Source organism: Petromyzon marinus, chromosome 18, assembly GCF_048934315.1.
Source record: "Petromyzon marinus isolate PM22_M1 ecotype Great Lakes invasive population chromosome 18, UKy_Petmar_22M1.pri1.0, whole genome shotgun sequence".
NCBI lineage: Eukaryota > Metazoa > Chordata > Hyperoartia > Petromyzontiformes > Petromyzontidae > Petromyzon > Petromyzon marinus.
In genome coordinates this window covers 2,671,976-2,685,121 of record NC_133684.1, presented here as the reverse complement: position 1 = coordinate 2,685,121, position 13,146 = coordinate 2,671,976, and the positions used below count along the sequence as shown (strand labels likewise).

At 45.9% G+C, this 13,146-nt stretch overlaps 1 protein-coding gene across 6 annotated transcripts in view; it reads left to right on the top strand.

Moving 5' to 3' along the window:
- The window catches only part of THOC2 (THO complex subunit 2), a 32,455-nt gene extending 19,595 nt beyond the window's left edge, over positions 1-12,860 (top strand). For 2 of the 6 annotated variants that reach the window (XM_032956489.1, XM_076067786.1), the window contains exons 25-38: positions 144-301; positions 900-1,028; positions 1,612-1,743; positions 2,402-2,586; positions 3,295-3,518; positions 4,518-4,617; positions 4,879-5,363; positions 5,971-6,029; positions 8,276-8,311; positions 8,609-8,740; positions 9,502-9,568; positions 10,466-10,623; positions 11,308-11,381; positions 11,688-12,860. In XM_032956489.1, coding sequence (XP_032812380.1) covers positions 144-301; positions 900-1,028; positions 1,612-1,743; positions 2,402-2,586; positions 3,295-3,518; positions 4,518-4,617; positions 4,879-5,363; positions 5,971-6,029; positions 8,276-8,311; positions 8,609-8,740; positions 9,502-9,568; positions 10,466-10,623; positions 11,308-11,381; positions 11,688-11,718 — 1,970 coding nt within the window. In that variant the 3' untranslated portion in view covers positions 11,719-12,860. Of the gene's footprint in view, positions 1-143; positions 302-899; positions 1,029-1,611; positions 1,744-2,401; positions 2,587-3,294; positions 3,519-4,517; positions 4,618-4,878; positions 5,364-5,970; positions 6,030-8,275; positions 8,312-8,527; positions 8,582-8,608; positions 8,741-9,501; positions 9,569-10,465; positions 10,624-11,307 lie in introns of those variants that run through there. The other 4 variants (XM_032956487.1, XM_032956490.1, XM_032956488.1 and 1 more) reach the window with 3 other exon arrangements.
- The last annotated feature ends 286 nt before the right edge of the window (positions 12,861-13,146 follow it).

Here is a 13,146-nt window from a genome sequence, read left to right as displayed (position 1 = left end):
TGAGGCTTCAAACCTCAATGATTTAACCATGGGAGACTGCTCATTAAAATTCAGGAGCTTAGCTCTATTTGCTTCATGGTGTTATAATTCTCTCTTGATTTTGACTGTTCCCCACCCAAAACTTTTTCCCTGCCGCTTTACAGAGTCAACGAAGAATGAGACCATCACGAAGTTCCTGCAGCTGTGCGTTTTCCCGCGCTGCATCTTCACGTCGAGCGACGCAGTCTACTGCGCCAAGTTTGTGGAACTCGTGCACCAGCTCAGGACCAACAACTTCTCCACGCTGCTGTGCTACGACCGGGTACTTCTTCATGAGCACTTGTGCCAATCACGCTGCACAACGGATAAACCCGCTCGGCGTCTTTCAATTAGAAAATGAATATTTTGTACACCTGATGATTGCGAAACATGTCCCATGTTAACACAGAAGGCACTGCTTCAAATGGAGATACATTTCTCTCACCTTTTAAAGAATATTCTTAGACGTGCAATTTGCTGCATGTGTCTTGAGCGTAAGAATCGATTTTAATCGGAACCGTTACACACCAGTGGACGCATTAAACTTGCATTGTTGCAGCCCTTGACCAATCCTCTGCTGGATGAAGGCCTCTCGATGACGTGTTGATCGTGTGGTTTACTTTACTCTCCGTCACCAGGCCGTCATAGTTGGCGAAGGAAGAACCTCAGTGTTCAGATATCACTCGCCACTGATGTTAACTGTGGCTAACAAACTCAGGTCACCAGGTTCACAGTGCAGCGCGTGAACCAATGTGCAGCGGCTCCATCTGTGCAACCTCATGTTTTTTCTGCACTAAGTGTGTCGCTTGCGTGGAGACCAAGTTGGGGCATTTCACTCGTCTACAAGCAAGCCTAATAATCTTTTACGTTTGTCGCGCCAGGTCTTCTCGGACATCATCTACACAGTGGCGAGCTGCACGGAGAACGAGGCGAGTCGCTACGGGCGCTTCTTGTGCAGCATGCTGGACACGGTGACGCGCTGGCACCGCGACCGCGCCATCTACGACAAGGTGAAGCGCAGGGCGGGCTTTGTGTTATTAAAAACATCCATCAAAAGCGTAGGGGAAAAGGTCTGCACCGCTTGAAATAGCACCCCAGTCGCTGTCAACCGGGTTCACCCCTACCTTTTCATGTACTTTTAACTCGCTTGTCTGGGTTTGGAATGGTTAGTAATGCTCCACGCTTTGCCCTACGGAGTGTGGTATGTCACGGCGGATTATTGGAAATGTGCTCATGGAAGGTCGAGACATTTTTACACTTTTCTGCTGCCTTGACCGAGTCCAGTGCACTAACCTGTGTGCCATGGTAATTCACTTCATTAATAGTAAAACAATCCAGTTAACATGCAACAACACTCTTTATTAAAGGCATACAAAAGAGCTCTGAGAGATTTTCCCCGAGTGGATAAGGAGTGATCTATTGTCTTGAAAAATTATTTGACATCAGCTGATGTATTGCTCGCTGCAAGGGGTTCCAAATGGATATTTATTTTTATCTCAAGACGTGTTGCTCGTGGGACAATTTGAAATATAAAATTGGAGATGAAGCATGAATGTAATCAAATGTAAAGTTTGTTTCATTATTCTCCGTCAGGAATGCGGGAGCTTCCCCGGGTTCATTACGATCCTGCGAGCCGTGGGCTCGGACGGCGCCAACAAAGCGGACCATCTGGACTACGAGAACTTCCGCCACGTTGTCTACAAGTGGCACTACAAGCTCACAAAGGTGGGCGTGTGTTGCCCTTTTGCGTGGCCCCTGAGTGTGCCATGGATCCTTGCCCACCTCACGATTGCATCGAACCCCTGTCGCCAGATTCACATCGTAGTGTAATAACAACGGCGCAAGTGCTCTGCTACCTGACCGATGATTGGAATTTTGCGTGAATTATTTTAGGAAGTAACATGAGGCCATATAACATTCGCATCGTGCAAAAGTGCGAAATACCAAGTTTGCTATTTCTATATGTATGTATGTATGTTGAACTTCGTTCATACCGTACGTAGCCAACTGTGCTTATCCGGCCAGATTGGTACATAGTTAGAATAAGCGATTAGCAATCAGAATATTGCGAGTTTCAATCTTGGCCAGGATTTGACTCGACTGTTCTTCATTCTGGGGTCGATAAAATGGACACCACTGGGGGATTTAATTGTCAGTGGTTTTCCTTCACGTAATTTTATTTTAGAGATATTGTATATGCATTGCATTACCTTTATAAAATGTCCATTAGACTTATCTTCCTGCAATCTAGTGCACGATATGCTGGATTGTGAAATTTTACTCCCTCTGTAATGATCAGTTCTAATCAATGAATAGTTACATAATGATTCGTGCGTGTGAATAATGTTGAAAATGGGAATCAGTCGTTGAATTTCCCCCACAGGCATCGGTGAACTGTCTGGAGACGGGCGAGTACACGCACATCCGCAACATCCTCATCGTGCTCACCAAGATCCTGCCCTTCTACCCCAAAGTGCTAAACCTGGGCCAGGCACTGGAGCGTCGCGTGCAGAAGATTTGCCAGGATGAGAAGGAGAAACGGCCCGACCTCTACGCTCTCGCCATGGGGTAACGGTGACCTTGGTCGGCCAAAAGACAAGATGGCTCGTGGGAAAAAAATATTCCTTTGGTTTACAAACCAAAACTACACAGTCATCATCGTTGGCATCTACTAATTTGATAATGTATTGCAGTGACTAAAAATTTAAACAGTGGCCATTATACGTATTCTGAAAACATAAGGCATAAAACATAACATTGTGATTCATCTAGAGGATATTGTACATCCACAATATTAAATGATCCATATAATCGTAAACCTGACCCAATTAGTTTATGACTAGCCAAGTTGTGAAAACATTGCTTGTGAAAATCTTGGCACATAATTGTTTTTATATGGCAGTGGTTTGGGATCACAAGGATGAATGGTATATAATCACGACTAGTCGGTTCTTCAGTGCTCTTTTAAGTATTTTGTCTTAAGCGTTAGCAAAAAAAAAACATGTTCACAACTAACAGGACAACTCGCCCTGTCATTGAATGACGGTGTCATTGTAGTTGATAGATTTTCATTTGCCATCCATAAGGCATTAGTGGTGAAGTCCTGATTATTTGGTGGTCGGCCTTTTCGGTTAGCAGAGCCTCCACATACTTCACCTCCTCTCGGTTAGCCACACTTCTGCGCACCCGCACGCCTAACCCGAACCGCACCTTTCCCTCTCACCCCCGCCCGCCACCACTCCCCCGGCTCTAAACTTGGCGTGACGTGATTGGCAGCTACTCGGGGCAGCTGAAAAGCAAGAAGGTGGCCATGGTGCCCGAGAACGACTTCCACCACAAGGAGCCGCCCAAGGCGGCGGGCACCCCCTCCTCCACGCCGACCACGCACAGCTCGTCCACCAGCCCCGCGCAGGCCAACGGGCAGACGAACGAGGGCCACGGCACCGCGCACAACATGACCACGGGCGGCCGCGCGGACGACAACAGCCAGGGCGATGGAGGTGAGCCCGCCCCCCTGCAGAGTCGCCCAACATTGGTGGATTTTAAGAAATGTTTGGGAGGTGACCGGGTGACTCGGGTCAGGACGGTTTGAGTTGGCACCGCTGAGGTCCTGTCTCTGAATCCAGGTGGCGGTCAGTGATTAAACCGGGATTCTCAAGTGTAGCGAGTTGATGGTCTCAGTCCTGTTACCAATGACTACACCAAAAAACCATTCCGGCAAACCATTTTCTCTTGCGAGTTTAACTATTGTGATTTAGCGATTTCATGCCTAATTTATTGAGGCGCACAGTTCATCGATCAAACCTCTGTGGCTCAACCATTCACGGTTGACCGCGAGATTCCTGTATGCGTCGTAACTGCTTTGCTCGCGATGATGCTACCGCAGAAGAACACGCACACCATCTTGTCTCCATCGAGTTTTCCAAGTGGCCCATTGTGGGTTCCAGGTCACGGTGTTTCCAGCCTCCAGTGAGGCAGTGAGGTTCAGCCGTGTGATTTTTCTTCCTGTAGTGAACAGTGGAGTATTTTACACTACAGTATTGTACACTACATTCATTATTTTAATTTGATACATTTGCCATACAAGTTTTAACACTTGAATTCAGAATACTTCCTGTTTGAATGTAGGGTAACATAAAAAAGGAGGTGTATTATGAACCGTGAACCTAGCCCTAGTTTTCCCATGTGTCTTGGAGTTTGCGGATCACCGATGTGGTGATTTTGGCTATTTTCAAGAACATAACCCCTGCGATGGAAAGTATTTGCTGTGTATTAATTTCACTACACTTTTAGAGTTCATAAAACAAATAAAAGAAGCCCATATAGGCCATTTCGACAATTGAGGTGACACCCTTGTTATGGCCGAGAGGAAGAAGGGGCAGCATCGCTAATTGCTTGTAAACACAAGAAGCGTGTAATAGATGTTTTAAATATTGACTGCATGTCAAGGTGCATTGCATGTTTTATAATAATTGTATGTTTGTACTCACCACTTGCAGAGAAATCCAAGGACAAGCTGTCCAGTGGTGGGAAACCCATGGGGAAAAGTAGCAGCTCTATGGCTGGGAAGGCAGCAGGAAATGGGAGCAACTCCACCAGGTGAGTTTTAATTTGAAGGCCTTTGCTTAATGGGATCCCGGGAGTTTGTTTTGTCTCTTAAGATTATGCTGCATGTGATTCTATCCTAAATTCAAAAAATGCTTAAAAAGACGCTCACATTAATGCCGATACTAAAGCAAACAAAGCGACTGAGACTTGAGAAGAAGTCGTTGGCCATTGTATTCGCTGATGCTTGTGAACTGTTGCAGCTGCGTCGTTTTACACATGCTCAACATTGACGGACCACCCGCTGTTTTTCAGTAGCAAAAGCAGTAAGGACAAAGAGGACCCGTCGATGACAAAAGACAAGGAGCGGTGGGACAGGGAAGCTGGAACTCCAGAGGGCAAGGCCGGAGGCGGAGGTGGCAGCAGCAGCAGCAAGGAGCGCACGTCTCGTGACGAGCGCTCGGGCCGTGACGAGCGTGGAAGCAGCAGCAGGGGGGAGCCCAAGGAGCGCACGGCAAAGTCGTCCGACCGGGACAAGGATCGCGACAAGGCGAAAAAGGACGACAAGGCCTCCTTCGGCAAGGAGGAGAAGTCAAAACAGCTGCCGCCGCCGACTTCCACGCCGCCTACTGGCGGCTCGGAGGGTCGGCAGGAGCGAGATTTCGGCAAGGAAAAAGAGGGCAAGTCGAAGGATGGGCAAAAGAGCGAGAGATCCAACCTGACGTCCCCTTCGGCGTCGTCGAGCTCCGGGACCTTGAAGTCGCCCACGCTGCGCTCGGACATGTCAGATTCTGATAGAGGCAAGTTCTGGGTCCGCCTAAATACATTTTTGCAGCTCCTGGTTTTCACGCTATCTTTTGTTCCGTTACTAACGATTTTGCAATGCTTTGTTTGAGCTAAATTAACCAAAATTGGACTGGCGAATGTCTGTTATTCATCCAGCATCATTAAAGTTTTGTACTTAGGCCAGACTTGCTAAAGTTCACCAGTAAGCATAATATGAGGTTATGGGGTGCAAAGGGATGAACTGCATAAATCAAGAGCACAGATAATGCAAAAAATACAAATTGGACAATGAAACCGTATATTTTGTTTATTAAAATATTATTTGTGTGAAGACAGGTGTGCCATCTGTTATTGTTAAAGTAATCTGTTTACGTGCGGACATGTTTGTATTCACATTAACGCTGACCCTAGATGAGTGACGATCAGTAGCTGATAATTAGCAAACGCCCGTATAAAATTTACTTATTTTTCGAAAGCACGGTTAAACCGCCCACAGATAATCAAGAGTTAACTCGTGTGCGGTGTAGATGATGTGTGATCTCGGTTCCAAACTGGAACGGCATGCACGTAATCCCAGGAATGGTACCTGACCGTGTGCTTTGTGCCTTTCTGTCATTGCAGAGCAAAAGCGGCGTAAGCTCGACAGCCACACCTCGCCATCCCATGCCTCCGCTGTAAAGGTTAGTATCGTATAACAACACGAGAATGGGAAGAAGGGGAGAGAGAGAGAGGGGTTCCTCGGAAGTAGCTGCTGCTGTCTGGAGTTCTGCAGGAAATACCCGGAAATATTGGTCATCCCAGCAATTCATTTTTTAAAGTATTCTTGCAACGCGTTCTACAAGGATGAAGCTTTTTCGGGCGACCAGGTCTCCTTTCAACCATCACGCCTTCTTCAGTGTTTTGTGGACTAAAGCAGAAATGGAATACAAAGCCGTTTAAAAAAAGATCAGGCTTTTTTCTTAAATTAAAATTAAAATAGATCTTGTAAAAAGTTTTAATGGACCTAGATTATATAGTTATATATTGTGGAAAAAAAAAGAAAAAAATATTTTCGGAGTTTGGTTGGAGCCAGAGCTGAAAAGTGCCTTGTACATACACGGGTCCCAGTCGTTTTACAAAAAGTGCAATCGTCAAGAAAAAAAAGAGCCAAGAAAAGTGTGCCAGTTTGCTGTAGGAGAATGAAGCTGAAGATGGAGGAAGAGGAAGGAGTGAAGAAGATGATGCCTTCGGTGCCTTTCAGTGGAAGACCAGGGGAAGATGATGCGCAGGATGCCGCCTCTAAAATATATTTTTCATTTTCCATAGTCACCTATTTATTTTTCCTCCCAAAATACCATGAGAGCATTCTGAGCCTGAGCATTTTTAAGTTCCTTCAAGAAGTCCTGCCAGGAGTCGCCAAGCATTCCAGTGTGTAAAAGCCCCCTATAGAAAATCCACAGCTGTAGGCAGCCACCTCCTCCATCGCCGAATGGTTGGTGTCTCCGGCGCTCGAGCTCCTGTGGACTCTTGCTGGCGTTGGTTCCTCCGTAGCGTCTCCACCCTTGAGGATGTCGCCGCACGCGCCGGCCGTGTCCAGCAAAGCCCACTCCCCAAGCCGGCCCGCACTTCCCTCCCCTCCCCGCTGGAGAAAGGCGATGGATGGCCCTTGCGCTGAGCGAGCGATGGTGCCGCGTGGAGCCCAGGGTAAAAAAAAATGAAATAAAACCCTGGCACTGTCGTGGCGTGATTTGCCATCGGTACGGCCGGTTGAGGGAGACCACGAGCTGCGTGAGTTTGGAAGATTTCCTGATCAGGTTGGCGCTGTCTGTGGAGCTAAAAAAAATGCTGTGCTGTGATTGCCAACGATAATCATTTAAAGGGCGGCTTTGCTTCCCAACATTATAAGTATCGCACTATGATTCCGCCACATGCACGAGCGTTAGTTGAGGGATGGGGTGCAGTAGGTAAACTACTCGCTCAGTGTGCACTTTACTCGCTTTGTAAATCGGAACCACTTTGTGTTTTGCGTCACGCGATTTTTTATGAACGTAGATTATTTTAAAAGCGACGTAAAATGGATGGTTATTGGGAAAATGTTTTTAAGATTTTATATCCAGTAAATTGTGATCAATACCTCAATGTACATTGTGTTTATTACATTTTTTTCTACATGTAATGTAATCGAATGTATTTTCTTGCAACAATGGACCTTTGTTAAGCTTTAGTCTGTGAAAATGTAACTTCAATGTTTGAGGCCCAAACATAGTTTAAACTACACTTAAGCATTTGTGACTTTCTTAATCTTTGTGTGACATAAGCTTCCTGAACTAAATGTTGCAATGTGACGCCGGTATTCCATTGAATTGCATTTGTAATTTTTTTTTTACGTTGTGACACTGGAATAGTGCTCATATTGTCAAGATAATGATCTAAAGGCAGCTACATGCCTCTCAGGCATACATGTAAATATTGTTTTGAAGTAGTCAAGTCCACAGTTTTGAAGTAGTCACCGTGCACTTGCTGACATTGTATATTTCTACATTTTTGTCATCTGTAACTTGAAACCATGAGCAGGTTGTGAACGTTGCTTTGCTGCTCACCAAAACTCAGATGTGGATCTGAAACTCGCCGAGCTGCTTTAGGGTTAACGATGGCGATTCGAGGGTTGGAGCTTTAGTTCATGAGTCGAAAGAGCTGGACTTTTCTCAAATTCAGTTGCTTTGGAGGTCGGCTGCATCTCATCGTTCTTCTGCAGAAAAGTTCCTCCCAAGTCCTAACCTGTTCTGCCAAGCCGTCCCTCTTTCCAAGGAGGTGGGAGGAGATGGCCGTCATCATGCCGGATTGGAGGAGTGCCCACCGCTGGTTCCCAGAATGCCGTGCTGCTGCCGCCCTGCTCCTCAGCTCGGGTCTCTTTATCTTTCGTCTCCCCTTCTCACTCCCCCAACAGGATGGACAGGGAGAGTTCAGAGACCCATCAGCCAAGGTTTGCAATGCTACCCATTGGTCTTTACTGTTGCCATATATCTGAAAGTACATTTTTATACTACCTTACGTTAGGGTTTTGTGTTGGTAGCTGTATGTAAAGTGGTCAGCAGCAATTTCCAATTGTCTTTTTCGTTATAGCACCAACGTTATTTTCCATTCTGGTAATGTTAACTCATTTTTGATGAAACTTTGGGCTGAGTTGCAATTGCCTCAGGTGTTTGCAGGTGAATGGCTTGCCGGAGGCGGCCACTGAGAGCTTAACGTGTGCTGTGCTTGGTGGCTTCGTCCCGGGCAGCTCCAAAACCTACACCAGCTCGGCAGCGGGGGTGGGGCCCGCGGGCGCTCCCACAGCAGAGAGCGGGACGTGGAGAGGAGGGAGCAGTTTCACGAGCGCTCGCGCGATCGCGACAAGAAGGAACGCAAGCGGGTACGGCACCCCCCCCACCGCCCCGTCCTGTGGCTCCACCTGCGCGAGTGGCCCCGCTTCATGCAAATGCGGTCTGATGGAACCGGTCTTGCGCCGGCCCCGATTCGCGATGGCATACAAACTCCTCTTCTTTGGTTCTTTCGGTAAAGTCACGTAGAATGAGAATAAAATAATAAATTGATAATAAAATTGCACAATAATATTCCCACGACGTTTCGGCCACAACACAAGCGGCCTTCTACGTGACTTTACCGAAAGAACCAAAGAAGATGAATCCCTTGCAGTCACGAAAGCTTTAAATCAAAAGTCATACAAACTGTTGAATGTTAAATGGAGCACTGTTTTCCTTGACAAGATGGTACGTTTTCTTTTTTGCTGGCTCAAAGTGTTGGTAATCTTCAGGCATGCAAACATCCTCCCGTCACGAAATTGATGCGCTGTCACGATGAGCGAGCTGAGATTTTTATTAAATAGATCGATTCTTGTCTCCTTCGGCATTTCTCATCAATTGAATTAACTACACATTCATATAACTTGCGCTGCTTTTGAGAATTAAATGATTGAGGAAATAATGGAAGTTTAAAGAATAATTCTGAGAAAATAGATTTTCACATGTTGTGATGCAATCAATATTTGGAGTATAAAAATAGATGCAGTCTTTAAATGACTACCAAGCTTTCTCCATTAGACTGATGATGGCTGGTAAGCCAATATTTTTTTGTTAATGAAGGGGGCTGCTTTTTTGTGCCCTTATTGCACAGGACCATTCGGGGGCTGAGCGAGATCCGTCCAACGAAAACAAGCGCCGGAAAGATGAAAACGGCCTGAGTAAGTAGCTCATCTCAGCTGTTTATATACACACGTACATCTTGTGTTTTATCGTTCAAGACTGATTGAAAGAACTAAATGTGTGCGTTTACAGCACTTTTGTCGAGTACATAGAGTGCTCTCCCCACACCGTACAGGTCCTTTGACCATACTTGATGTTGGTCGGTGCGGGTTGGTAAAGGCGGGGGGCATATAAAGTACGGTATAACAATAGATGTTACTGCTCTGCCATCTGCCGTCGACCATGTCGCCCAGAAGCAGCTTATAACAACCAGACATACATGATGGTTATCAATTTGCACACTATTCAGGCCCTACCCCTTCTAGTTTTTCATTCCGATGAGACCGGGTGCATTCCTTGTGATTTTGTCGTAGGCAGCTGAACTATAGATTTTTTTAATGAAATATTTTCATTTGGAAGAACCGTTGCCTTATTAAGTTTTAATGAAAAATGGGCAATATTGACTTTGTTATCCTGTTTTACATTGACATTACATTTTTAACACGAATATTTCACCTTAGGCATTCGTGAAGGGCGCGTGTCTCTTATATTGATCGCGTTGTGCAGACCATTAAATGCACCTGTGTGTGTGGGCGGCGGTAGTGTAGCAGTTGGCGTGCTGCGCTACGAACCCGGCGACCCGAGTTCGATTCCCGCTCACGGCCATCATCACCAGTGACAATTGTCTGAACTGGTCCTGAGCCTCCCCTAAGTCGAACACCTGGTGCAATTGTGTAATCATCGCTACTATGGAAACAAAGGCGGGGGCCAATGCGTGGTATTGGCCACCCACCACCTCGTGATTCTCGCCGGCCTTTCATAGGTGCTCGCTTAACAGCACTCGCCCCAAAAGTCTGTTAAGGCTCTAAGGGGGATCCTTGTCTCGCGATTTTAAGACATGGGGACGAAGCACAGCAAGAGCAACAGCCCGACTGACTCTCCCAAGGAGAGGGACAAGGACAAAAGCAAGAGCTCCAAGGTGTCTGGCAGCAAGGAGAAGATTGCAGGAGACTTCTCAAAACACGAGAAAGGAAGTTCCTCGAGTGGGAAGAAGGTACGGTCATAACCCACTGGTTGTTTCTAACCTCCACGCGTGCCGACTTAAAGCCTCTCCTTGCCGTGTTTCCAAGTGAGGCATCATTTCCGTACAAATCATGCACGAGCGCCAATTCCAAAAAAAGAAATCGACAGATTTGTCAAAAAGCACTGGCATTAAAAGGAAAAATAAATAGAAATGGCAGCATTTCATGCGATAGCGCTTCTTTCATAGCACATTTATGTACAGTTCACATTGCTCTTCCACGAGTAGGAATGTACCAGAGGGATTGATGCTGCAGAGTTTGTGAAGTACATGGAATGCAGTGAAATACCTTTGAGTTTTCTTTTCACTTGAGCTATGAATGTGCAAATAGCGAGTGTGGAACGGTAGTGTAGCGGGTAAGCATGCTGCCCTCCGAACCCGGGGACCTGAGTTCGATTCCTGCTCGCGGCCAGCACCAGTGACGATTATCTGAACCGATCCTGGGCATCCCCTAGGTCGACTCGGCCTCAAATGAGTACCTGGTGCAGTGTATAAAGATCGCCACTTGGGGAGACAAAAGCGGCCGGGCATGGTGCTGGCCACCCACCCCCTCGTTTGCCGTGCCGGGCTTCATCGGTGCACGCTAACGGCACTTTCCCCAACCGATTGTTGAGGCTACACCGGGGATCTTTGTGCGTGTGATTATCTTTCGCTCAGGATATCCATCATGAGAAAGAGAAGGAAAAGAAGGAGAAGAAGGATGGTGCCCGGGGAAAGGAGGAGAAAAAGCAATATCCTTTATCAAGCACAGGTGTGCAGCGACGTGGTGTTAGGAGTAGCATGCTGTAAGAGCTGTTCACACCCCATTGCCAAAATCTCCCAAACGCTATATGCAACCATATGGCTTTCTGTTCATTTACAAACTAGGTTTGACTGAAATGGCAGTTTGGTCATGAGCACTTATGAGTGTAAAAGTAATCTATTGGTATATTCCGGGGTCATTTCATGAGGTTTGGAGTTGATGAAATACATTTAAATTCAATATGTTTGTGTATTGGTAGCATCGTTGAATTACTGTTATGCCTTAACTGTGTCACTCATAAATCATCTTCAGACAAACACAGATGATCCCTTTCCTGGGACAGATGCACCATGGTGGGAAAGCAGGGTTGGTGTGATGCTACACAAAAAAAATATTTTTAAATATCGTTACAAAAGGTGTGGATTATGAGTGTTGCTTTGTCATCTGCAGTGCAGAAAGCCACCACATTCTCCCACACACTGCCTTCAAACCCAACGGTTCTCATAAGGCGACGTTGCGTCATCCACTCTGCGTCAATATAATGCGGCCCTGCTATTTATATACTGCGCACCCCAAGTGCTGTGAGCTACAGATTGATAGCCAAGTTAAAAAAATTTTGTAACTTCCCCACAGGATGGACAAAGCTTAGGACTAAAATTATTACAAGCCACTCCGCTCTGGCAAGCGTAACACCTCTGACTAAGGAACCTTAACCCGTTTTTGCAATCTGGGCAGCAAAGATTGCACGGTGGTCACATTTGTGAGCACACACTTGACTTTTGAATTTCAAGTGAATGCATTTTTATATTTGCCGTGGATCGCCACCGTACTCCTTTTGTCACAAGGAGCTCTTAACCAAGTGGAATGCGTGCTTGAGGAAGCGGTGTGTGTAATGTAACCGGTAGAAAATGAATAGTCATGAAATGGTAAAGAAGTGACGTGCGCGCTCCCCCCCTTTTCCGCTGGCGAGTGTGGAGCCATTGTAAATTATGTTGTAGCTCTGCACCAGGCATTGGATGCAGAGGAATCTGTTTTACACGGCCCTGAGCAATTTTATCCTTTTGTATCGGATTCAAATAAATATCGCAAACCAGGGGCGTTAGTTTGAATGTGAATGAACTTGGTTAAATTGTGTACGCGTGGCTGAGGTTGTTTCTTAAACGCGCGGCAGGTTTTCCAGACTTGTATTATTTGCTTATTTCAAAATGTTTTCCTAGTTTTTAAGTTCAATTGTAAAAGAGGGTGAAATAAAATCATTGTTTGGTTTTAATTTTTTGTGTTCATGTCCAGCCACAGTCCTCATGTCTTTCGAAATGCATAATGTAAATGATTTATATTGGCCGACTCGTGGTTGTTTATTATCGTTTGTTTATGTAATAGAGCTGTTGGACAAATGGCTGAAAACTACAGTTAAATGTATTATATTGCATTTTTGATTGTTACTGAAAAAATAAATGGCTCATTTTAATATTGTTTGCGTTACTGCTTACTGGGAATATCTGCTCAGTTTATAAATGTGTTCACTCAGTGTCTCAATAGTGCGTGATATATTTCCATCGCTTGTTTCACTCCGATGAACCAATCGCCGCGTGTGCTGGTGAGATCCGTTGGTTGGGCCTGTTCATGTGTAATGTGTTGTTTTGTGAAGTACGCGTTGCATGTGAGTGCGGAGACGTGTGTGTCATTCCCAGGTCGACTCAGCCTCAAATGAGTACCTAGTGTCTTCATAAGTGTTCGCTAATAGCACTTGCCCC